Source organism: Pogoniulus pusillus, chromosome 2 (genome assembly GCF_015220805.1).
Source record: "Pogoniulus pusillus isolate bPogPus1 chromosome 2, bPogPus1.pri, whole genome shotgun sequence".
Classification (NCBI taxonomy): domain Eukaryota; kingdom Metazoa; phylum Chordata; class Aves; order Piciformes; family Lybiidae; genus Pogoniulus; species Pogoniulus pusillus.
This window is the reverse complement of record NC_087265.1, coordinates 50,292,560-50,317,964: the sequence shown is the minus strand read 5'-3', so window position 1 is coordinate 50,317,964 and position 25,405 is coordinate 50,292,560. Positions and strand designations below refer to the sequence as shown.

Here is a 25,405-nt window from a genome sequence, read left to right as displayed (position 1 = left end):
CTGGTTTTCATTCACAACCCCATTCACGATTGCGAAACTTTAACTCACCCAGGAAACAAACTTGTGTCACTGTAACTCTGTTGGACCAGAGGGCACAGTATCTGTGTTTCCAGGGCTCTGAGGACAGACATGGTTAGGCATTGCACATACAGTCCCTGCCAAGGTCAGCAGCAGTGTTAAGAGCCTGTTCAAAGGCAGGACTCTCTTCCCATAAGCACATGCTCCAGAAAGACAAGGCAGGCCATCACTCTCTCAGGATTTCTTCTGGCGATCCCTTTCTATCTCCTTCTAAAGTAGCAGCAGGTTTCAGTTAAGAACTGGCGCTAGCGGCTCCTCTGCTGTAGAAATTCTCATTTTCTCCTCTGCAAGCCCTACTCCAGCCCTCACTCTCTCCTGTTCTTCATTACCTCTCATGCAGCTGGATCCTGTCCAGCTACCTAAAACACGTTTGTTCCTCCTGCAAAAGCAGATCTTCTCCTGTGACCAGAACTTTCCCATTCCCTCCCTCAAACGGCTTGTACAGATCCCAAAGTGGTGTTTGCAGCCACTGAACATCAAAGTATTTCTTCACTCCCTGTCACCACACAGCCTTCTCTGTCCACCACAGACTCCTCACAGACATTGTCCAGTCATGGCTGGTACAGAGATCATGCTGGTCTGCCTGCCTCCAAACTATGGCCCCAGTTTCCCACTTCACAGGACTCTGCTCCTTGCACACCATGGGAGACACCTGGAGCTAGAAAACAGAGAGGATTTTAGAGCAGTTCAAATTTAGCTGCCAAGATCTGGAAGGACAGGAAATTTTACCGATTCCACATCTAACTTTTCTTGCAAGCATCTTGCTACCTGTCCTATTCAAGGTGGGAGAGCTTCCCCAGTCCATTTTTTTTTTGGCTTACAGCAGCAGATTGCAGTCTTCTGAATAACAAGTCTCCCAACTCTACATAACTTCTGAGCACCTCTTCCTTCCTCCAATTATCCACCAACTCCCATTAATCTATCCTTCTGGATAATCACAGTAATGCTCTTTAAGCATATAGCTATGACATGGCAAAGCCGCTCTTTGGCTGCAATCTGCATTAGAGGACACAGTGACCCTGCAGGTAATGTAATTGGGACTACTACGCTCTGGAGCCTCCAAGTAGTCCATTTATGGAGTCAGCTCCCCAGACCAGGACATGAGCACTGCAGAAAGGGCACTTCTGTTGAGATTTTCTTGGCATATGCAGGGATACCTGTCTGAATAGGAATTTACTGCAATCCTGAATCTAAGTGTTCCCTCCCTGCAACCACCCTGGGCATCTTGTCACCTAATTTAAGCATGACTTTGGATGAGTCATTTATCCTTGTGTGGCAGAAAATCATCTTGAGAAGTGCTGGAAACATCATTTTCCCCTCCTTCCCTGGTAAGCCGTTCAGGTCACTGGCATTCATACTGCACTGCAGTTGTCCAAGTCGATATGCTGGGATACTGAAGAAGCTGCCACTCAGACTTACCATCAAGACAACAACATTAACCACTCCCTGGTAGCACTCACCTTTCAGCAGCATCTGGGTAAAAAAACAAGGCTTTGGTAACCATTGCAGGGGAAATCACACTAGCACAATGTGAACCAGCAGAAAAGCAAAGCTGCTGTTAGCATCCATCAAGTACTATGAAATTAACCTGTCAAGAAGCTGCAACTTCATTTTGCTTTCACTTTTGTCCCAGAAAGAGAATCCATTTCTCTAATCCTTGCAGCTGTAGCTTTACTCCTCATTCCCCTTCACGTGCAGTAAATCAGTCAGCTTACTACATGCATGAATGGGTGGGTGGCGGGGAGATTTTTCACCACAGCCTGCCAGCCTGAGCACTGAGATTTGTCATAAACACAGCCAGGAGTCTAACAATCAAGGGTAAAGACAAAATTTTTCTTCAAGTGCCAATAACAACTGATTATTGCGGTCAGTCACGTTAAAAACAAAACTAAATGAAACACGGGTGATAGGAGACCCTCACCTATTAAGACACAGCACTAACATTAAGGATGTGGTTACTTAAAAACAGACAAAAAATCTTTCCAGTGGCTTTCAGAAACGACCAAGATGTAGCACAAACCTCTTTTGAAACAGTTCTCACAACCAAAAGGCCAGTACAAGTGGGAGACAGGCCCAACAGCACAGCAACAAAAAAACTAGCCCTGGAAATAAGAGAATATTAGTTGTTTGAGCTCAACTGAAATATGAGGAGAAGCAAAGATAGAGCTTTAAATTCTGTACCCACTGTTGTAAGGAGAAATTAATGCACCTTCAGTATTTCTCATGTCAGCCCTCAAAAGGACTGTTTTCCACAAGAAAGCAGCCACACTGACAGTTTAGGAACAGACACGGTGCACGTCCAGGGTACAAGGGCTGTTTTCCCCAAGGCTAGTCTACAGCATGCTGACAGAAACACACAAATTTCTCAGTCCTCCAGATGTTTTGCAAGCATTATCCCTTACCACCTTTGCACACGGGGCTGCTCAAGCAGCATGTGGACCCAGCACTTAGGGACATGGTTTAGCACTGACCCTTCAATGCTGGGTCAAGAGTTGGACCTTTGAGATCTCTTCCAATCGAAGGCATTTTGTGATCTCCCACTCCTACCCTTTACTCTCTATCCCCCTATCTGTCTTGAGGAAGAACACAGAAATGTCCTGCTTTTTAACCACCCAGGCTTCTCAGAATAAAGACAAGCCTTGGCAAATGTCAGTCAAACTCCAGTTTCGTTTTTTTCATCTATTTTACACCCTTTAGCTGAGGGTTTCAGAGCTTAGGGGCTAGTTGAGCTGAGCTGGCACAGAGGCAAATCTTCAAGCTCAGACACCACCCCATCGCCCTCACAGTTCTGTTGTTTCACTCGTATTTGCATCAGGTCGAACTTGACCTTACTTACACTCTACCTCAGGGCAGATCCTCTCCTAAGCATCCTGGATTGCTGGTATTTACCATGTTCCTGTGTTTGGCCCTCCAGTTCCCCATCTGTAAATAGTATTAAATGCACCTATTTGTGAGGAAAGGCTAAGACAGAAAGAAAGGAAAAGCACCACTGAACAAACAAAAAGCCAGGCAAAACAGCACAACCAGAGGGAGAAAAGAAGCAGATAAAGATGATACATCCCAGTGGTAAACATGATTTAAGAGTGATGTGTAACAGCTGAGCCAGTGGCACTAGCTGGGGTCAGTTCAAACTGCCTCCCTGACAAAGATTTTAGCTACAAGCAAGTGGACAGAGACCTGCATGAAGCACACAGAGCTGGAAATGGAACAGTGGGGTGAGTATTCAGAAGTGGTGACTTCTTCCATCAGAACAAACCCAAAGCCACAAGCAGGCTCCTACCCTGAGAAGTGTGGGAGATGAAGAAACTCAAGGGCTTAAGCCAGAGTTTTCAGACTTTGAATGCTTTAACCTTGATGCAGATGGCCTGATACCAGAGCTGCTGAAAACTCACAGCTTCAGCAGAAGCCACATGAGCTTTGTCAGGGTCACCTTGACCATTTGGCCTTGATCTGTCAAGCAGGGGGTACACAAACTGCACTTGTCTACTACTCTTCCATGGAACTGCCCAAGAGAAAGACCACTGAACGCACAGCTGTCAGGTGTGCCTGTGCAACCAAGCCACATGCAGTTGTATGCCCAATTCCTATCTTCCTGAACATTCCCCCCCCAACTCAGTTTGCTCTTATTCAAAGCACGCAGGTAAAACCACTGAATTCTCCAGTTTCTGCTTTTCAGGAAACCAAAGACTGAGGACGACATCTATCTATCTATCAATGTCCTGAAAAATAAAGAAGCAGGGAATGTCAAACAGCCTCCAAGAAAGCAGGTAAATTTCCACCCTATCTTTGGTCTGCCCCAGCCTTAGTAGATATCAAATTTGACCAAAAAGAGTGAACACAACTGTGGAACTGGAAAGTAGCTACATGGTAGCTCTGTAGCTAATAAGGCAAAATGACATCACTTAATTCATCTGGCATCAATGTGGCATTCCAGGCAAGAGGGCTTCAGCCACATCAATGTCTATTACTTGGCTAGGCATTTAACCTGGCTTAATTAAGCCCTATCTATAGCCAACAGTAACACTAGTAAGAGGAATAGATAGCATCAATAGCGCTGTTTGTACAAATCCCCCTTCTCAAGTCCCCTGCAACATTAATTTTAAATGCTGACACATTTGCCAGAAGTATTTTTATGCAGGCCATAATGCAAAATGAAGCAACCAAATCAGGACAAAAAGTAAAAGGCATTTGGATCCATGCCTGAGCTGGAGGAAGAGATTAAAGGAGCAGGAGTGTGTTAGGAAGAAGAGGGGTAGTGGAGCACTTACAAGGCCGAATGATGTGAGGGAGGGACTCCAGAAGGGACAGGCCAAGTACAGAGCCTTTAAGAGGCTTGGAAAGCTCCTGTACTCATTCGTGAGTGAGCTGCTCAAATGCAGGACAAATGTCAACACAGCAAATGGGGCAAATAGAAAAGACATGGACATTTGGATCAGCTGTTGGGACTCCCTGATCCAGAGAGCAATAGCTGCAAGAGATCAGACATGGGGGAAGACTTAGGAATGGTGCCCTCTACAGCCAGGTCAGGTTACAGAGCATAACATCCCATCAAAGTAAGAATATATGGAGAAGCACAGATAGGAAGAATGAACAAGAGCTGACTACATGGCTTTTGAAGAGATCTTCTTCCTTTCCACCTAAGAGGATTGCTTATACCTCACATGAGATGAAGCACAAGTAACTGGCATTCATGGGCCAAGATATCTTGCTGAAAATGGGTGTAAGGCCACCAGCTTCTTTGCCAGACTACTTACTGAGAATCTGAGCCACAGTGTCTTTGGAGGATAAAAACAGCACAAAACGCTCCTCAAAGAGCCTCCTCAAATATAAAGGCCTCAGCTGGAGACTTGTGACTGACAGCTTACAAGACATTCCAGTGAAGACTACCTCAGCTTGAAACTGATCACCTTCACCCAAGATGGCAACAGAGCTCTTTTCACCTACGACACCCACAGCCTCTCTCTTAACACCAACTTCTTTGAATTATTTGTTCAACAAGGGCCAGGGAACAAGGAAAGCAAAAGCCTCTAGCTCAGCAAAAGTTCTGATCTAGCCTCCAAGTCTAACATCCTTGCACAGACAAGTCCCGGACTATAAGCAATTGGATGCATTGTACAGGGCTACACAATCACTCTTCTGTCTCCGATACATACTCAATACCAGACCACAGTCAGTTTCCAAACTCTCCCCCCCCAGACCAACAAATACAGCTGCACTTCCACACCAGAGAAAGCCAGTCTCATTTTACAATTCCTTCATCTTATGCATTTTCAGACATTTTTTGCTGTTCAGAAATAGCCCTGCATCCTTGCCTACAAAGCTACCCTTACCACACCTCTGCAAAAACATCTGAAATCCCTTTTAAGTCTTCTGGAATGCAGAATTTACTGAAATGAACCAGAAGTATCTTAATTAACTGAGACTGTCCAATATTTACAGTGGAATTGTGGAATGGCCTTCTGTTGGTAATATATAATCCACTCACACTGCAGATACTAAAATAATCATACTGCCTGCAAGCACAATGAGGGAAATAATCAGAGTGGGTACATCCTTTCAATGGCTCAAGTTCATTAACACCCAGCCAGGCTCAGCCTTTTGCAATGGCTGCTCAGTCTGAACAGACAGAAGAATCCCTAGTATTCTCCTACTGTAGAAGTCAGTCCAATGCACAGAAGAGTCATCCCACTCCTCTTCTGAGGAGCTTACACCTTAAGGAGTATCAGAATGGAGAACCCAAGTACATTTGTCCATCTAGATGAATTCAGACTTTTCCTGAGTACTGTTTTTTTAATAGAACTTGCCAACCCTCTCACTCCAAAACATACTTTCAAAGCAACTTTTGAAACATGCTGTCCCCATCACAATAACTCAATGATCTTTTTGGTCTCTTGTATCTGAAATATTTGGGTATTTGCTGTGACCTCAAGGTACCACTTCACCGCCTGGAAATCCAAAATTGAGAGCTGAACGTACAAATTTCAGGAAGGGAATTCCCTGAATTTTTTTTAATTATATTTCACCCCTCAAGTGTTTGTCCTTTCTTCCCCTACAGTGACTGAGAGCATAGGAAGGGAAATACGATTGGTTCTTCCATACTTAGAACTCCTGGGGCCAGTAGGACCAAAAGACTTGCTCTCTAGTTTATTAAGCTAAAAGAGTACTAGAGAGCTGCAAGATCAGCATTTCTGTTAACCAAAGAGACCCACATTTTCTTCAAACGTCAGTCTTGGCAACTTATTCACTACAGGTGCGTGTCTGCAGCTCGCATCATTGTAAGTAAATCCAACGGGATAGCAACGCTAGTTCAGTCTGTAAACGCTTTCAAACTCGGCTCTGAAGTGGTTACGCCACACGTTACTGGCCCGGTAAGATGCACAACCAAGCCAAGCAGCAAAGGGAGAAAAGATAAAACAAAGGGAGAGGGAGGAGCATAAACACTTCTAGCTGTGTTTTCAAACATTGCAGGTACTCTGTCACTGAAGATTGCTGTCCGTCCCAGCTAGCCACTGCAGTTCCAACACTGTTTCAAAGCAGAGTGTTACACATTGCTTAGTGCAAAATGTCTGTACCTTAGCTGCACCAATCTGCCATCTCTGTCCCGAAAAATGTAACTTTGAAAAAACTGAGAAACTAGTGCGGCTTTCAAAACAGGTTTAGCCATAAGTTCTCAGCTTAAAATTAACAACCAAAGATGACCAAAGAAGAACTACCAAAAATTAAATAATTTCATAACAATCATGTCAAATCTCACATCTAGTTCTTGCGGGAAGGCCAGTACTTCAGAGCTTGGTATCTACGCATCATCAAGAGATTAAACACAGCCTGCGCTTTTTGCAGAGGGATTAGTTGTCATTAAGTAGTGCCTTCCTCTTCACTGGTAGTCTGCACTCCCCATCCTACCAGACAGCCTACATGAGGAAGAAACTGTCACCTAGACTTCTTTCTTTTAAAGGGACAAAAGGAAAGGCAACACTGTCTGGCTCTTATGACGCTTCCAGCTTCACTTCTCTGCAAATCTGACTTAATAAATCTCTAACCTGCCAGCCACAGGTTCAAGCAATGCTTACTTTAGCACATTCTAACAAGTAGAAAAATCTGCATTAGACAGCTCTGCTCAGAAAGGTGCACACAGGCACAGTACTGATTCCTTGCTTCATAAAGCTGCTTCACAGCGACTCTGTGAATCCTCTGCCTCAGTCTGTGTAACACTCTGGCTTTCGAGTCTTCTCTAAAGAGCATCCAACATCCAAACTCTTCCTGAATGCAAGCTCCCAACATAATCAAGGAGAAACCTCAGAAAAGGAGGGGGGGAAAGAGGGGAGAAAAAAACAAACCCAAAAACACCCCACCAAACAACTGTACAGCTGTTCAGGTCAGACAGTTTCTGTTCCCACTGAGCAGAGCTGCTCCTGCAGAACTACAGATCTGGGGAGGTATTTTTCAGTAGCAACTAACAAAACTATGCAAGCACGCTGGCATAATGAAAGTATAGCCTACACCAAAAGAGTCATTAGTCCCTTACCTTGCTAATAAACGTATCTCCATTTTTACTCCAGGAATGTAGGACAAGACCTAGCCTGCAGTACTTGCCAGCTTTGTGAAAAACAAGCAGCTATGGAGACTAGCAAAGCCAGGATATGTTCCATGGGAACCTGAACTGTTTGAGCTCCATTAGTGACTTCTACGCATCTGCTGAAAAAACACCTGCCAAAATTCATTCAGCCCTTGCAACACTGCCAGTAGTTCAGGCATATCTGCAGAGGCTCCTCGTTCCTGTTCTGACAGTACTAAACAGTCAACCAATATCATACTTAAAACTGATTTTTAATGATCAGTACAATGTACATGGCTTTCCTCTCTTCCAGTCGCTCCCTGTGAGAGATGTCCCCGTTTAGCTTGGCAGTATGAATGCCAGGACATCAAAGGTCTGCTGGCACTCACACGTTCAGCACTGCAGTTGCTGGAGAAAAGCACACACACAGTTCCTCAAGAGAAGGCTCATGTTAAAACGGAGCCTGATGCGCTCTTCCACCTGTCAGCAGCAACCCAAGTAGGCTTCATTTGGTTTTTAATATTTGCCCACATCTCACTGCTCTGATGTGAAGAAGGTACAGCCTTCTGGTCCCACAAAACAAGCAGCTGGTCTGCACACCCTCCATTTGCCACCCAACTTAGGAAGCTGAGATGTGGGCCAGCCGAAAGGACCACCTAAGTCTGTTCGCTTGGGCAAACTGCGTCTGCCTTTGTGACGCTTCAAGTTGCCGGTCTGGCACTCCTGGGACGACAGCCTGATCCCTGCGCGCACAGGTAGGCAGCCAGGACGCAAAAGGATCCTTGTGAAGCTGCCGAACTCACGCAGCGGGCAGCTCAGGTGTCTGGTCACCATCACGACAGCAGGGAAAAAACAGCCTCTAACGCCTGTCACACTAAGTACCTGCTTCTCACTCCAGCAGTTGCCAGAACCAGAACTTTATGACACAGCTGGTTCCGAGCAGCAGAGTCTTGTCTCTGCCCACAGAGGCAGAACCGAGGAAGAGCTGCGTGGCTCCCGAAGGCCCGGCTGGCCGCAGCTCCGCTCACCGGCCCGGCTGGCCGCGCCTGCTGCAGGCCACCCGCCAGCAGCGCTCACCGGCTGCGAACGCGACCCGCGCCGCAGCCGCGCACCTCCCCGCAGCCACCGTGCGCAGCGGCGCAGGCGAGCCCACGGCACCGCCCTGGCAATGGGCTCTGGAGCTGTCAGTCCTACCTACAGCCTTGCTACAAGTCTTCGCTGGGAAGAGTTCTTCCACACCATGCTTTTCAAAACTGATCTCACAAGAACTGCACTGGAAAGGACTCGCTCTAAGAACAGAGCTGACAGGAAAGATAAAGAGTAACCAGAAATAGGGATAGGCCTTTTCAAGTCAGAAAAAAATATCAATCCCTGAGATTTTGCTTCTGAAAAGAAATCTGTTACCAACACCCAGACAGACGGGCACCTCCAGAAGGGCACTGTAAAGTGCCCTGCAATTAAACCATTCCATGGGCTAAAAAAACCCAAACACATGTGGAGCTGGGTTTCTTATTTCACCTCTTCCTTGCCCCATGCAGATGATCTGATACCCAGTAACACAGTCTGAGCTTATACTAGAATCATCTCTATGTTACAGACACTAACTGAGACCTCTCTTGTCTACCCACTGCCCATTTTCCAGCAACCTTTAGGCACTAAGGTACTTTTGAGACTCTACCTTCCCTAAGCCCTGCATTTTGAGAAAGCCATCTAACAAAGTAAAAAGCCCTTGCCTTGTCATCTGAGGAGTCCTCCAGGTAAAAAAGGAGTTTCATACCGGATCAGCAAGAGAAGAACCAGACCTCTTCGGGCTGTTTCTAGTTGACTGGCACAATGAGGGAAACTGCTACAAAATCATTTTACCCTATGCAGAGCCAAGCAAAACACATAGAATCTTCGGACAGAAGGATCCCAAAGCAAAACCAGTGTAGAGCTTCATTCCTCCAAAGTAAGTAGATGTGATACTTCTCAGTAAGAGTTTTCTACAGTTTCCTATTTAAAGCTTCCCTCCCCACATGCAGAGGTTCTACAGACCAGGCAGCCTCTCACAGCTGAATCCTGAAGGCAGCTGCATTTAATTTTGACTTAAGGTTCTTAGATGCTTCTTGTCGGTACAGACTACCACCTGCTTTAACAGGGCTGAGATTTCACTCTAGGTGTTCTCACCTGCCATTCTCCACCCACTGGAGCATGTTTCACGAGGAAGGAAGAGCATCTTATCTGGGCAAACTGAAAGCACAAACCATGCCTTCTGCAAACTGTTCCACTCAAACCACAACATGCTCGTGTCCAGCAAGGGACTAAAGTGGAAAGATACAAATTCTAAGGCTCTAGGAAAGGAAAAAATCCTTTCTGGACACAGTGTGTGCTACTAGAATTGTTACAAGAGACAAAATAATTGGGAAAAGCACTGAGACATCAGGCCACAGTGGCCTGCCAAAACCAGCCCTCTGCCTTCCTTTTCAGGGCCTGTGTTCTTGGGTACTTCTCTCTGATGGGATGAAAATTACATAGCAAAGCCTTTGGGTTACCGTAATGAGCAGGGAATAAGCATCAGCACACCTGGATACCAACAGCTATAGTCATACTAGTCCTGTGAGGCCGAGAACACAGCCAGCCAGAAAGCAGAACTCTGCTCTGACAGAAGATTTAACCAAGGAAACTGCAAACACCAATGTGGGTAAGCATCAGGCAAATAAAGTAAACCAAGAACAGCAAGAAGTGACATGTCATTGCAACATGGCAAGTCAGTGAGAGAGTCTATGACCTAAACAATACCCACTAATGAGAGTTTGGATGTCTGACCTAAACTTTGCCAGGTCCTGCAACAAAGCCTTCCCCTTTGGTTAGAGACAGAGAGGGGAAAAAAGGGGATGCCTTGGTTTATTGATACATCAGAAAGAAACATTATGAAAATACAATGACCTCTTCATGTCACAGAACATGGACTCCTCATTTTGCCCAGTCTTGTCATGCAAGTAGTGCTAGAGACCACCACTCCTATAGGATAGAAACTTCCCATGCCCAGTCTAAATCTAGAAAGGCGAAAATAAGTTCATCCCTTTCTACTCCTCTCCACACAAAGCCCCCAAGGAAAACCTCTCTTTCCAGTGTCAACTTCACACTTCATCTCCTTAACTGTGACTATTAATCTGCATGCATTTTATATTGCCAGTTGGTACCCAGAGAGACAATATGATCTTTCTACCCTGAATCTCTGCCTAATCTGCTGGAGGAAAGCAGAGTTTGATCTTACGACAAAAGCCCTCACTGGCAGCCGGGCAACAAAATCCTGAACACCTCGCAGAGGAGTTACCTCTGCATCAGGGTCATACTAAGTCACCAAGACACTGTTTTAATTTCTTCAAAGCAGAAATGTTTGTGCATGTGCAAAGTGATACATCCAGAAATAGGGCACTCTTCAAGAAAAATGAGAGCTCTGGAAACTGAGGAGATTTTCAATATTCTTAAAACTACAGAAGCTGCTCATTTAACAGAAAAACTTTTTACAGACAAAAGAAAAACTTTGAATTCTTGCTAGCAAAATTTAAAATACCTTTCAAAGACCAGGCTCTCTCCAAGAGAGCACAACGCTGCAGAAGTAACCAATTTACTCCATGTTAAGAATTATGCAAGACTCAAACCTCAACATCTTGGTCTGAAAACCCTTCAGCAACGTTCAGGTCGAACAATGCTCAGCTCCCAGCCTAAATCTCCTAATAGTTAGGATGATACATGCATTAACAACAGTTGCAGGGGTCTTTTCTGCTAGGTGGGCTCCTCCAGACAGAGGCATCAATGTATTTGGTACACTTCACCAAAGAATGGGCAAATTATTACCATTTTACTTCAGGCTACCTTTGAACAGAGAGGATAAAAGAGTGCACAGACCATTTCCAAAGAGCATAGTCAACCATTCTGCCCCATATTTCCTTCGGAACTGAGAAAATGTCTTCCAGAAATAGCCTGTAATTTTGCTGAAAGGCTCAAAACAAACAGTACTTCTGAAGGAATATCTTACATGCTTTACAAAATAGCCATCTCAGAAAGGAAACAAGGATGCGCACAATGTTTCAGTGAATTGAACAAAAAAGACATCAGTCTTTGCTTAACACAAGACTTAAATTCACCATGAAGGAAACTGCTGAAGTTAAAGCCTCAGGGGTCAAGCTGGGAGGGAGACTCCACTGTGAAGGGATGATTTTTTACCCTACATTCATCTTGAAAGAAGAGATGCAGAAGAAACACTGTCAGCTTCTTTAAGCCTCAAAAAAAAAGTAAAGCTCAGGCCCAGTAAGCATCCCTTTAGAAAAAACTCATACATTTTTAAGTGCTTGGTCTGTTGTGAGCAGAGGTAGATCTGGCAGATTCGGCTTACCTTTTTTTTAAGCACCAGGTCCTTATCTTTGGACAGGTGGTTTACCCTTCCTGTTAAAGCAGTACCAGGGTTTAAAACGGAACACCACAAGACTGATGCCAGTATCTTGCCGTAACTACTGGTGCCTTCCCACCAGCTTGCATTCAGCTGTATCTCTCCTCATCAGCTGAACACGTTTGCCTCACTGAAAATCTGTCCCTTGCAGACAAGGGCAAAACGACTAACACTCCACAAGAGTGGAGTTTTTGCAGGGGAAGCTGTAGCAGTATGAAGAGGGGAGTCAGATGATGAAGCCAGAAATGCCATGTTTTTTTCTTTAAGAGTCCAGAGAACACATTTGTTTTGTTTCCATGGGATAAGAACTGCCAAAGGGCCTAGAATTTGTGTTAACTTATTAAGCAAGTGCTTTGGGGTTTGTTTTCCTTTTCTCCTTAGAAGGAAATAAGCTCTGCTTTTTTCCTATGTAAAGAGACAAACAACTGATTTCAGATCACGCAAGTCACTTGCAGTATACAGCTATACTCTTGATTGTTATTGTTGTCAATGTTCCCATATCTCCAGTCACTACCAAGGAAGCGACCTGGATATCCAGTTGAAAAGAATTTGTGGGAAACTCTGCCTAGGGAAAGAAGCTGCGTGTGTTCAGGTAAGGGGCCAGGGAAGTGCCTGGCGCTCCACACCTGGCTCCAAGCTGCACCAATAAATGCAGTAATTTCATCAGCAGGCCAAAGACCTCAGACTTTACCACCTACCTTAAAGTAACCAAAAATATGGTTGCCATCTGGTGGCTAAGACAGAACGAATTCAGCACCTATGACGAGTTTGTCTTCTGCTCTGATTCCCTGCCCCGTCCCCTCCCGGAACTGCAGTAAAGTGAAAAACCACAGATGTGGCCACACTCTCTTGCGTGCAGAATAAAGCCAAGACCTGGTTGCAGCAGCTAGTTCTAAAATGGATCTGCTGTTCTCATGGGATTTTGTCCAAGCAGCCAGGTAAGATCAAATCGTGTTCCTAGTTTCAGTAAAGGAGCTTAAACTGGTGGAAGCAGCATGGGCAACATTAGGCCCAACAGGTTTGGGTTGCCATTTCGACCCAGCAGCATTTTATAACAGTGCTGGAAACCGGCAGAGGGCTCAACCCAGCACTGCACCCAACCCCAAACCTCCTGGATTAAATGTAGCTGCTAACTCGCAAGGCATAAGAGCAGCAGTGGACAAGTCCGTTCACACCCCCTCCCTGCGAGATGCACCAGTCCTTATTCAGTCAATGTCATCGCACAGCAAATCACTGAGAGCCAAGACGAGCGTGCCGGAGAGAAAAGCAGCTGAGCCATGTCCCTACGTAAAACGCCAATAACCCCTACACGGAGCTGGCATCTGGCATCGGATGCAGCATGCCAGAGAGATGAACATGAAAAGTACCTACTGCATATTCTTGGCACCAGGGTGGGTGGGGAGCAGCGAAAGGACTCCCGGGATTAAAAACAACAACCAAAAAAACCCCTCCACCCCTCCCACGGCAGACACGGGCACAATCTTTAAAGCCCTTAGGCTTTTGCTTTACCGCCATTCCAAAAGCTGGAGCTCTGGGGCAGTAAAGCGAGTCGCGACTATCACGTTATGCTGTTCAAAGATAACGATGAAGGCGCCCACCTTTTTCTCCTCATCTTTGAGATTACGTATAACGCTGTTGCAGAACACAGCACTGCTCTCGAACCTGCCGCATGGAGCACAGCCTAATCGCCACAGACGAGATCTCCTCCAGCGGACACAATAAGCACCTACGCACGTAAAGCACCCGTGCGGCTCACTGTCCGCGATGCCGTCTTTCTGCTTCTCCTACGTGTGCAGACGGAGGGAAGCTCTCACAGTTCTCCACAGCGGTATTTTGTATTCTCAAGCTGCAAAGGGGCCCTAAATCCGCAATCCAAGGCGGCAGCTGCCAGCCCGCTGCGGCCGGGAGGGGATGCCGATATGCCCACTGCGAGACGCATCTCTGCTCTGGGGAAGGGTGTCACCCCCGTACCCGCATCTCCCCCCCTCGCATCCCGCGGGAGGCGGCCGCGCCAGCGCATTTCCCCACCGCCACCTTCTCCCCTACCTTCTCTTGCGCCCGGGTCAGCTTCTTCTGCACGTTGCTGGCGATCTTCCCAGCAGTGACCCCTTTGCTGCCCAGCTCGGCCATCTTGCCTCCTCTTTTTAACGGGCGGCTGCGAACGGCTGGCCGGCAGGAAAGGGGGGAAAAGCCGGCGGGCAGGCGACAGCCTCGACTCCCAACTCCCTCCGCTCTTCCCACCGCCTTTTAAAGGGACAGTGCGCCCCGAGCCGCCTTAAAGAGGCCGCGCTTCGCCCGGGGAGGGGACCGCAGCGGCACAGCCGGATGTCTCGTTTGTGGAGGATGCGATGGTGCTGCCGGGGGCAGAAATGGAGACAGATGCTTGCCAGGTTTCCCCCACCCTCCCTGTCTCCTCTGGGCCGGGCTGCGCCTGCAGTCTGGCCTAGAGGAGACAGGCGGGGTGAGAAAAGCTGGAAAGCATCTCGAGGGGGGGAGGTGGGACGGAGAGAAATACGAAGAGGCCTCCCACACCAGAACGGTGATACTTAAAAACAGCTAAGTGAAGAATGTGGCTTAGATATTCTGGTTAATGATTATAATAGTCTTAGTAGTCACAATTACATGGTGATGTACTGTAACAAGACCCATCCCTGGAAACATTAAAGGACTGTGCACACTCAGGTAACTGAAGATGTCTCTACTCACTGCAGGGGCTTGGACTGTATCATTGCACCTTTGGAGGTCCATTCCAACCCAAAGTGTTCTATGATTAATCTAAGGGGATGGTTTGGGTTTGCTGCTGTCTCTCATCCTGCAACAAAATGGTGTTCTTTCCTGTTGTGAGAGATCTGTACCAGTAACTGCTATCATTGATTATCTGTATTTCTGAATTTATGAAAGAAAGGTATTTTCCACATTAGTCCTGAATCTTTACAAGTGCAAAGTGAGAAATTTACATTCTTGGCAGGGTATCTGTAGGTGGTCTTAAAAAATCCTGGTCTTAGAAAGCAAGCTGCAATTTCAGAAGATCTCATCCCTTAATGTACCAACCTGATAAATGCCTTCACATCAGCCCCGCTGCTTTGAAAACTGTATAACCTGTTGACCAGCTTATCTGACAGGAGCACATTAGGATGTCTCATTAGTTAATGTTTGTAAAGAATTTTTAACCCATAGCAGCTGTGTACATGCTTTAGGATGTGCACAAGAATTTGGATTCATCATGGCTGCACATGATGGCTGTTCCAGTCAGGGAGTAATGGTGGCAGCAGAGGTGCTTTGCATTGAGGTGATGGCACATTTACTGGAAAAAAACAAACCACATCAACAAAAAGCCCACCATGGCTGCACAGAGTGCTTTATGTGCCTAACTTGCCCTGCATTCCTGCGACCTTCATCTGTATGCTATTGTCCTTCAGCTGCGACTCTGCTTTTCAGTGTTGTTGGTCATGACCCAAATACGCACCCTGCCCTTTTGCCTGCCCTTTTCTCTCTTCAGTGGGCCTGGACCTTCTGCCTGTGCGCACTGCACTTATGCCACTGCTTTCACCCCAACAGGCCTTTGGGTGTGCTTTCTAGACCTACTGTGCAAATACCTTTTGTGAAGATCCTTTCCTTTACCAGACAGAACAAAGTTCTCCTTCCTGGAATACAGGAAGCCACTTCAGCGTCATTATTCACGTCCTAATACTTGGCACCGAAGCTTCCATCAGTTCCGCAGACTGGGCCTCGGTCAGGTGGTGAGGAAGCCTCCTTCTTTGCCTGTCTCTGTACACTCTTCCTGCTCCTTTGCTGGGGCTTCCCTCTGCTCTGTGGGCACAAAGTATTCAGTAGTACAGATAGGTATTTAAGGAACTTGTACTTGCCTTTGTTTAAGATAGAGAGTTACATCTCTTACAGCTGTTGTAATTGAAAGATGGTACCAAAACCTACCTTCATTCTGAGACGATTTCACAATCTTTATTTTACCAGCTGAAGACTGTTATGTCCAGTTTCATGCGCACAGGGAGCTGTGTAGTACTCACTATCCCAACATAAAGCAAAAGAAAAATGTAGAAATTATTACTCGAGAGAGCTAGGTCAGATTTTTCAGCTTGTATTTCTTGTTTCTCATTTCTGCTTTACTCCTATTTCTATTCATTCAGAACTTGAAATAAAAACCAGAGCCCTTAGAAACTGCAGGCAGAGAACCTGTCAACACCTCTTTGCGAGGCTCTGTGAGACAGTGCCTCTGCATTTCTTGCCAGTTATTACAATAGCTCTTTTTTTAATGACAAAAGCCCCCGTTCAAAAACCAGCTTAAATCCATACTGTGCTTCAGTGGTGTTAGTAGACATGCTATTCCTGTTCTACAAAGTACTGAATACATGTGTTTCTGTTGTGTGTGAGAAAAGTGCAGTGATAGAAGACATATTCAGACTCCAGTGAATGCATACCTGTGGTGCCACACTGTACTGCAAAATAATTTCATTCAATTCCTTTCTGGCTTTACATTTAAGTATTTGCACTTCTGTGTGGGTTTTGATGCACAGATGTGTATTTGTCTAAAATGCATCTCGTTTTGCCCATAATTTCAGCCTTAGTAGGTATTTTCATATTGCTTTTCCAGTGTATTCTATCTGCCCAGTATTATCTGGAAACATAATTAAAATCTCATTTTCTTTCTCTCATACCCCCCATCTCAAGAGTGAGAGATGAACATGTGGTTAAACATTTGAAACATCACCTTGCTAAAGAGCAGGTATTTCAGGGTCAGGACACATTCCTCTCTACCCTACCTCACAAATTTGCTGCTTTTGCTTAGGTCTTTTCTCCAGTGAAACTGGTTTGGAAGGGATTTTTGCATTCCTTTCAAGTGAAAAGCAAAAAACTGTGTCACGTGAACTGAAAAGAGTCCATGGCAAACATCAGACAACCGTGAAACCAAAGCAGCCAGACACACACATGCTCCACAATGAAAAATGATGACAAACCATGTACGTTTTAGAAACTGGGCTTAGCAGCAAGCAACCGCCTCTCAGCATGAGTCATTCCCCAGTTATTTCAGTGCTTGACTGTATCAGCACCAAAGATACAAAGCATACGGTGGGTGTGTCCCGAAAAGGTACTCCCCTAGCGTGACCCAGGGACCGTTGCACGCTGTGAGTGGCTGTGCAACAGAATGAACACAGAAGGCGTTTTAGCCGTGTGGGATACGTTAAAGTCTGTTACTTTGTGGACAGGAGAGGTTTCAGTCTTGTATCTGTCCACCGTTTTTCTGATCTGATCGTTTGTTACTGTGATTCTGCATGTTAGTAGAAAGGCACAGAGTAATAAACATACAGGCTAGTGCTCACTTGTGCTCTGTGTCACTGGGAGGCACAGCTGTCTAACCCTTTAAAAGCTCTTAGTGACAGATTCTGCACAATTGCAGTTGAAAGAAACAGAACTTGATGCACATATCCATCCATCCATACAACCCCAAGCAGTGCTACAGGCTGGGGCCAGACTGGCTGGAGAGCAGTTAGGCAGAGAGGGACCTGGGGGTACTGGTGGATAGTAGGCTGAAGATGAGCCAGCAGTGTGCCCAGGTGGCCAAGAGAGCCAATAGCATCCTGACCTGTATCAGGACCAGTGTGGCCAGCAGGATGAGGGAGGTTATTCTTCCCCTGTGCTCAGCACTGCTCAGGCCACACCTCGAGTGCTGTGTCCAGTTCTGGGCTCCTCAATTCAAGAGGGATATTGAGATACTGGAAGGTGTCCAGAGAAGGGCAACGAAGCTGGTGAGGGGCCTGGAATACAAACCCTATGAGGAGAGGCTGAGGGAGCTGGGGGTGTGCAGCCTGCAGAAGAGGAGGCTCAGGGGTGACCTCATTGCTCTCTACAACTACCTGAAGGGAGATTGTAGCCAGGTGGGGTTGGTTTCTCCTCCCAGGCAACCAGCAACAGAACAAGGGGACACAGTCTGAAGCTGTGCCAAGGGAGGTCTAGGCTGGATGTTAGGAGGAAGCTGTTGGCAGAGAGAGTGATTGGCATTGGAATGGGCTGCCCAGGGAGGTGGTGGAGTTGCCATCCCTGGAGGTGTTCAAGCAAAGCCTGGGTGAGGCACTTAGTGCCATGGTCTGGTTGATTGGACAGGGCTGGATGCTAGGTTGGACTGGATGAGCTTGGAGCTCTCTTCCAACCTGGCTGATTCTATGATTCTATGATCTGCAGCGAGATCTGTTAAGATCAATGCTGTCTCACTTATTCCAACACTAGACCCTAGGACACTTCATTTTACCTAAGTGTAACCAGCTGAATTTAACTAGATTTATTTAAGCTGAGTCATCAAGGCTCCTTTTATAGTCAAAGGAGAAAAACCAGTATCTTCAAAGAATGCTAAGAGATAAAACAGCTACAAAGGGAGATTAGACAAATAGCTTAAATAGCTAAAGTTAAGAAAGCCAGGTGGGTTCTAAAACCACTTGGTAGTCCATCTCCTTGGTGACAATATGATTTATTTACACAGTTCACAGCGAAGAAGCAAATCTTACAAACAGGACAGCACAAATGCACTATTGTAGCATGTGCATAACTACTATTGCTGTTTTACTGCTTTCTTAATTGATTAATACTCTAGCCAATAATGCCTGTTAGGTCTCAGCCCCACCCGTGCATTTCACCTCTCATTGTCTCATGAAAGAGAGGTGAACTGCTCGCCTGTTTTCACAGTATCACACACAGTATCACAGTATCATCAGGGTTGGAAGAGACCTCACAGATCATCAAGTCCAACCCTTTACCACAAAGCTCAAGGCTAGACCATGGCACCAAGCATATGCTTGTTGGTGTCCTTATTGTTACTGTTTTGCCAAGTTTGTTCATCTGGGAGCAGAACATTTCCTTTGTGATTCCTGACTTAAATTGGTTTGGTTTTTTTTGGTGGGTTTTGGGTTGTTTGGGGGTTTTGTTGGGTTGGTTTGTTTTTAAAGAGCAATTTCAGCAGTATGTCCTCTAATATATCTTTATTTTTTCCAGACTGGAACCTTCTAAATGTAGCTTCTGTGTTTACAGCTATAAGCTGTGACAATCAAAATGTATCTGCTCCCCTACTGCTGCTGATAAAATCTTTCATGTATAACCCTATCTATTTAAGTAAAATGTCTTTATAATTACAGTAGCACTGGTCTCTACCATTCATGGAACTAGAAGTATATAATCTCTGTTCTAGTTACAGAAAAAATGATTCTTCTTTCTTTTCAGCAAGGACTTCTGATTTTAAGTTTACAATTACTGAGATTTTTTTCAAGTATTTTGTAAAGCTAAGTTGATTAAATGCTTCTGATAAATGTAAATGTATCATTATAAAAAGATAAATTTATTTATGTTCAGCCTAAATAACATCATTTAAATCATTCTAAAACTCTTCTTCCCAAGTACTAAAGCAAGTTGGGCCTATTTCATGTTCTTGTTTCCACTCTGAATTATACTACAAGTCAGCTGGCCTTACTCATTGCCAGCACACTCCCTTGCTTTAGTGATGTCAGGTGAAAGACTAACTTAAGATAGTAAACCCAACACTTTAAAAACAACAAATTACACAAAATACATTACGTAGCAAAAATCTAATTGAGTTCCAACTCCAACCTTGCTTGCCAAAAATAGCCTGCTCACGTTTTTCCTTTCCACTGCAGATCCTGCAGTCTTCTGGGCCAACATTCAGGATGAGCTTGCAGAGATGACTGCTATCTTTTCTTTTAATCCCATAGCACTATCGAGGGTACTTTGAGACCTCAGCTCTAACGTCATCTGCTTTCTTTACCGTTCCTTTCTGACTGGCTGTATTCTCATGCAAACAGAAAGCTTCTGGAGAGGATTAGGAAGTTTCTGCCATAGGAAAGAATAGCAAAAAACTTGTTATGTGTGAAAGCAAGAGGAAACAACAAAGTGACAGCAAGGTGCAACAGCTTTCACTTACAAGCTATCCAGGTGTTCTTTCCCACATGCCTTAAACTCACAAGCTCTGCTGAATCTCCTCACCATGTTGTTTGGGGAAACAGATTCGACCTGAATCTTCCCTTGTCCAAACACAATGAAATGCCCAATACCATCTGTACCACCATGCAGGAAAGGAAGATTTCAGTTTTTCATTATCACCAGCCAACAAGAGAGCAATAAGTAAATCGTGGGCTTGCTTTGGAAATTGTTCTGAGAATTCTGAAAGCCTTCCATGACTTTTTTTTCCAATGGAAACTAATGATGTAGTCTCCTAGATGGTCCAGTTTGCCCTAGACTATAGAGAGAGCAGAACACATGGCCCATGGAGTGGAGTCACACAAAGGGCATCACTAGGACACTGTATCAAAGGCACAACACGCCAGTGAAACCCAGACAATATTTTCTCTGTTTTCACTTTGGTGACAGCCACAGCAGGTAGACTTATGTCATGGCAACAGTTGCCCTGGTTGCAATGTCTTCTTTCTGGCTTGCCTTTACTGATAGCCTCATTCAATTTCCCTGGAACCAAAACTGAGTGCAGCCTTCGCCACAAATTGTTTACAAGAGCTATCCCACCTTTGTCTGCTCTAAGGTCACCATCACTGCATATCTGTTCAGGTTTCAAAAATATCCAACTCTTTGCTTCTGGTGTGTGGGATTTGATTTTTCTGAAAATGAGGACAGTTAACATCATGGTTTGGGCAAGTGCAGTTTTTCTTCACACATTCAATAAACCATTGCTATACAATCTATTCTAACTAATAAATGCTGACAATTATAATAGTGTCTTTTTTTAAGAGCAGCAGAATGAAACACTCTCAAACAGACTGGAAAGAAATACAGAATTACACTTGAAAGGAAAGACACGAGATTATACAGCAGTCCTTAACGACACCCTTAAACCTTCCCCCATCCCGAAACTAAACCTAAACTGCTCCCCTACCCCAGTGCCTCTGCAACCCGTAGGACCAAACAGTGCCTCTGGAGGCCACAAACAGGCTCACTCCTTACATGCTTACCGAGATGAGTAGCTCCCACCAGCGAGAGCAGGCGGAAGAAAGGAGTTGCCCTTGCTGCCAACTTATAAAGAGAGAGCAGAATGATGGGACTGAACAACAGTTTTACACTTTCTTGTGCCCACCCCCAAGACATCCTCTAGTCCCTAGAGGATTTTTAACTCTATAGTTTCCAACCTATGACAAATACTGAATCCTGGACCAGGACTGCAGAAAATACAACACAGACAAATGGGTAAAAAAAAATTTCTTCCCTCTAACAACTGCAACTATTTTCACCAGTTGGCTTTGTCAACTCTTGGACATGCTCATCGAGATCCAAACGGGGGAGGTTTCGGAAGAGCTCCAAATGCAGAGCCAGCGATTGAAAAGTTCACAGTGTACCTTTACAACACGTACTCTCGGTCGCTGCTTTTTACTACAGGTAAGTAAAGCCAAGTGTTTGCTTTTCTAGTAAAAGATCTGACATAGGAAAACAGTACTCATGGGTGTCATGGGGACTCTGGGGAATTCTTCAAGCTATGCATGTGCTTTATTTTTTATACCGTTACTTTGTGTACTCCTAAGGGTTAAATTCTAGGGGAAAGAAAAGCACGGGCTCACGAGAGTTAAAGTAGATGTATATTGCATGTAATCCTTCATGCACCGGAATCATTTATATTAGCTACTTGCCCGCTGCATCACTCAAACATTCCGCCTGAATAATAATGTGATAGTACTAGCTTAGAAAAGCAGGAATGCAGGAATGCACAAGCCATTCTGAAAGGAAAGAGAGGATGATTGAAAGGAGGATCCTGATCTAATGGCAGAGGTCCCTGCTCACTGCAGGGGGGTTGAACTAGTTGAACTCTGGAGGTCCCTTCCGACCTGAAATCATCCTAGGATTCCATCAACCAGTCTCAGACATGGACAGCTCTTTGCTATTTCAGTCTGAATTCTTACATCATTCTAAATGCTGTACTCAGCTGCTGTGGATGCTTAGCTGTTTCCAGCTTTAGAGCATTAACAGCTTTCTTTTGTTCATAGACAAGTATTCACTCCAAAATGGATGAAGGAATATTATAGAGACTTAGAGTTGAGGGTCACCTAGGTAGAACTGATATCTTTCTCTTCATAGATTATGCAACATTTTTACATGCTATCCAATGCTTTGATATCTTGCAGTGTCACAGCCAAATTTAGCAGAAAACATTTACAGTCTTAAAGTAAGCATTCTCAATGGTCTAGTGACTCACAGCCTTATGTACGTAGCTATCAGGGTAGAAGATCTATCATAGACAGCGTGCTGGAAAGAATAAACACAAATGTCAGGCCACATTTCTGATTGGTCTCTGAAGTCTATTTTGAAGCAAGGCAACTCTAACAAGTAAAACAACCAAATATCTCAAACTTCACCTTTCTGTGTCGCTATACAAGTGATGGAAACGCATGCTGTTCCCACCCCTTGACTCTGAAAGCCAAAGAATAAGCCTGGAAATACTGCAGCATCTGGGTGTCTTTACTAGGAATTTTGTAGTACAGGATCTTCTCTCAAAACCCCATCTCTTGGAATCACAAGAAGAGGTTTCCAGACGGGAGGAAAGTGTCAAAATCTGAACCCGAAACCCATAAAGCCAAAGGAGGGCAGGGTAAGACATCATGTCAATGTTTTTATTGATTTTAAAGCATTCACAGTAATTTCTTTCCCTACATATTTTGATGATAGTGGCACTGAGTAGGGAAATGCCAACATCAAAATATAATTAAAAATGTACGTAATACCAAATTATACATCAACATAATTGCAGTAATTACCTATACTGCTCTTGCATTCCAGTGTGACTCGGGGTTCACAGATGAAAACATTAAACTCTACTACATATTCACCAGTAATACCTTACTAATCGCGATGACCCAACGTCCAAAGATGCAGAAAGTTAAATTCAACACACTCAGGCTCTTCACTCCAGACATGAAATCTGCACTCTTGCAAGCATACAAACATTAGAGACATTTGTTTTGGTAGAGGAGCATGGTTGAATTAGATCTTTTCTGCATCAGCATAATCTCACATAACCAGTGAATGGACAAACATAGCTGTTCCCAGCAGCCTCAATGAGAAAGTGAATGATCAGCTCCATCATGACACTAATTGGAAAGCTTTGCTAGCTGAGATTGATTCTCAGAAACCTTCAAAGTGGTGATTTTTAACCACTTTTAAAATACAGTGTGGAAGTGAAACAAATGGTTGCCTACACTTCCTGGTGTTGACACCTATTTATATAGCAAAACTAAATTGACTAGCAACTAGTAAATGATTATATCTTGGATAAACTTGGTGCCTTCATGCTGTGTGAAAAGAACTGTATGTTATTTTATACAACTTCATCTGAAAGTAACTAGTGTTAGATAGATAATAAATGCAGAGTAATCCTAGCAGCTATGAGTTTATAACAATGAGATAAAAGAAGCATCTATAGTGTGGTAGTGAAATATTGATTGCCTTCATAGTGGTATCACAGAGGAAAAAAGTTAACCGAGCCCTTCTGGATGCATGTATCTAATTACTCACATACCTCTGATTTTCTAATCACCTAGAGTTAATGTTTGTTTCTTTCCCCTGGAACAAGCCTATCTCCACAGTATTTGGGAATCTTCAGGCAAAGTAAAGTGGGTACTCCATATCTGCATAAAGGAGACAAAGACCTTCACAATATGAGCTACTGAGAATAAAAGAGGCTTGTCTAAATATGATATTTTTTGGATAATCTTCTCTTTCTCTGCACCTGCGATTGTAAACCAAGATAAGCACTAATCCAGGTAGAAAAATAGAGAGCTGAAAACCAATTGCCAAGAGGAACCTAGCTGCTAATGTAAGCATGGCTGAAATCTCTTGATATGGTCTAAGAATTTATTTTAGTACAGTTTTTAAGCATCGATTGTTATCAGCTTCCCCTAGACCCAGGTCAAAGATTTCTCCTCTACCTTAATTCAGCACCTTCAACATACGTACTAGATGCTTCATAGCACACCCTAGATTTTCCATGTTGCCATTTCTTTCATCCTAAGTAAACTGATTGTTGCTGTTGTTTAAGACTAGGTTGCCATAGCTGTGGAGATGTCAGTGTTGATATGTTTCTCCACCAGCGGTTCCTTTAGCACGTTAGTCAGGGAGGTGGTGGAGTTGCCCCTTAGTGCCATAGTCTGGTTGACTGGCTAGGGCTGGGTGCTAGGTTGGACTGGATGAGCTTGGAGGTCTCTTCCAACCAGCCTGATTCTATGATTTTGTGATTCTCTCTATATATAGTTCTTTGACATTTCCCATATACACTTGCAAAAAAGTGTCCTTCAGATGTTGGCACATTTCTGATTTTAAGAGCATTAACACTTGGCATTGGGAAAGAAACAACATGATGCTATTTTCCAGACCACTTGTAACTATCTAATGTTTTATCTCATATCTCACTTTATCTCATATTATTTTATTTTTTCTAGTCTGAGCATGCACTTTAAATTGTACAAATCTCCCATAAATGCTAATGTTCAGACAAATGACTAAGATAATGCATATCAGGCCAGTTTGGTAATTGTCTACATGCACACTTCTGGCACACGACAATCCAACTTTGCTTCAATATTGCTTATTGCAGGCTGCTGGTATCATTTTTCATTTGTCAGGAGCTAAGAGCCCAAAGAAGTTTTCTGTGTTTCAGCTGGCAAGTGGCAACCTGAGTGCAAACACATTTCCATTTCAGGTCATTCTTAAATCTAAGTGGATAAGGACAAACGAGGGAAGATAAGAACAGACATGAAAAGATAGGCACAGACATGAATGGACAAGAACCACCTTCTGTCTCCAGCCACTTCAGCACCCATCTATTTTTCACAATGTCTCCCGTGAGCAAACCTGTGTTCCACAGCCATCCTTTAGCTCTGCAGCAGGTTTTTTGTCTTTTGTATGCAGGAGAAAGTCTTTCTCAGGCTTTCAGTTTACCCCTGAGCACTCTTACCTTCCACTCTGCCACATCCGATGCCTCCATTTAGCCTCCTGAGGACATCTGTGCTTTGTTTAATTTCCTTTCCAGCTTCCTTGGGGCTTCTTTGGTGTCTTTGGGCCCTCTTTAACCCCCTTGACGATCTCATTTTGTTGTAATCACTTCCAAAGTCATCCTTGCACTCCAGAGTGGTCTGCTTTCTGTCTTAGAGCACAGTTCTATTTGGTAACTGGCACCCAGAGGTGCCTGTTATTGCCTCACATCTCTCCAGGTGTATTTCAGAGAGAGCAGTAGCCTTCACCGATTGTTAACAACAGCTCTCACGTGGTGGCTTTCTCTTTTGCTCTGTGTGTTGTTCTAGCTACCTAGGTGTTAATTAGGCTGCTGCATA

The 25,405-nt window shown here is 44.5% G+C and overlaps 1 protein-coding gene across 1 annotated transcript in view; it reads right to left on the bottom strand.

Annotated features, from left to right (window-relative positions):
- Positions 1–25,212, bottom strand: part of BIN1 (bridging integrator 1) — a 109,929-nt gene extending 84,717 nt beyond the window's left edge. Inside the window, 3 exon segments of the mRNA XM_064165767.1 lie at positions 14,112–15,875; positions 15,999–16,089; positions 25,030–25,212. Coding sequence (XP_064021837.1) covers positions 14,112–14,195 — 84 coding nt within the window. The 5' untranslated portion in view covers positions 14,196–15,875; positions 15,999–16,089; positions 25,030–25,212.
- Between the last annotated feature and the right edge of the window lie 193 nt (positions 25,213–25,405).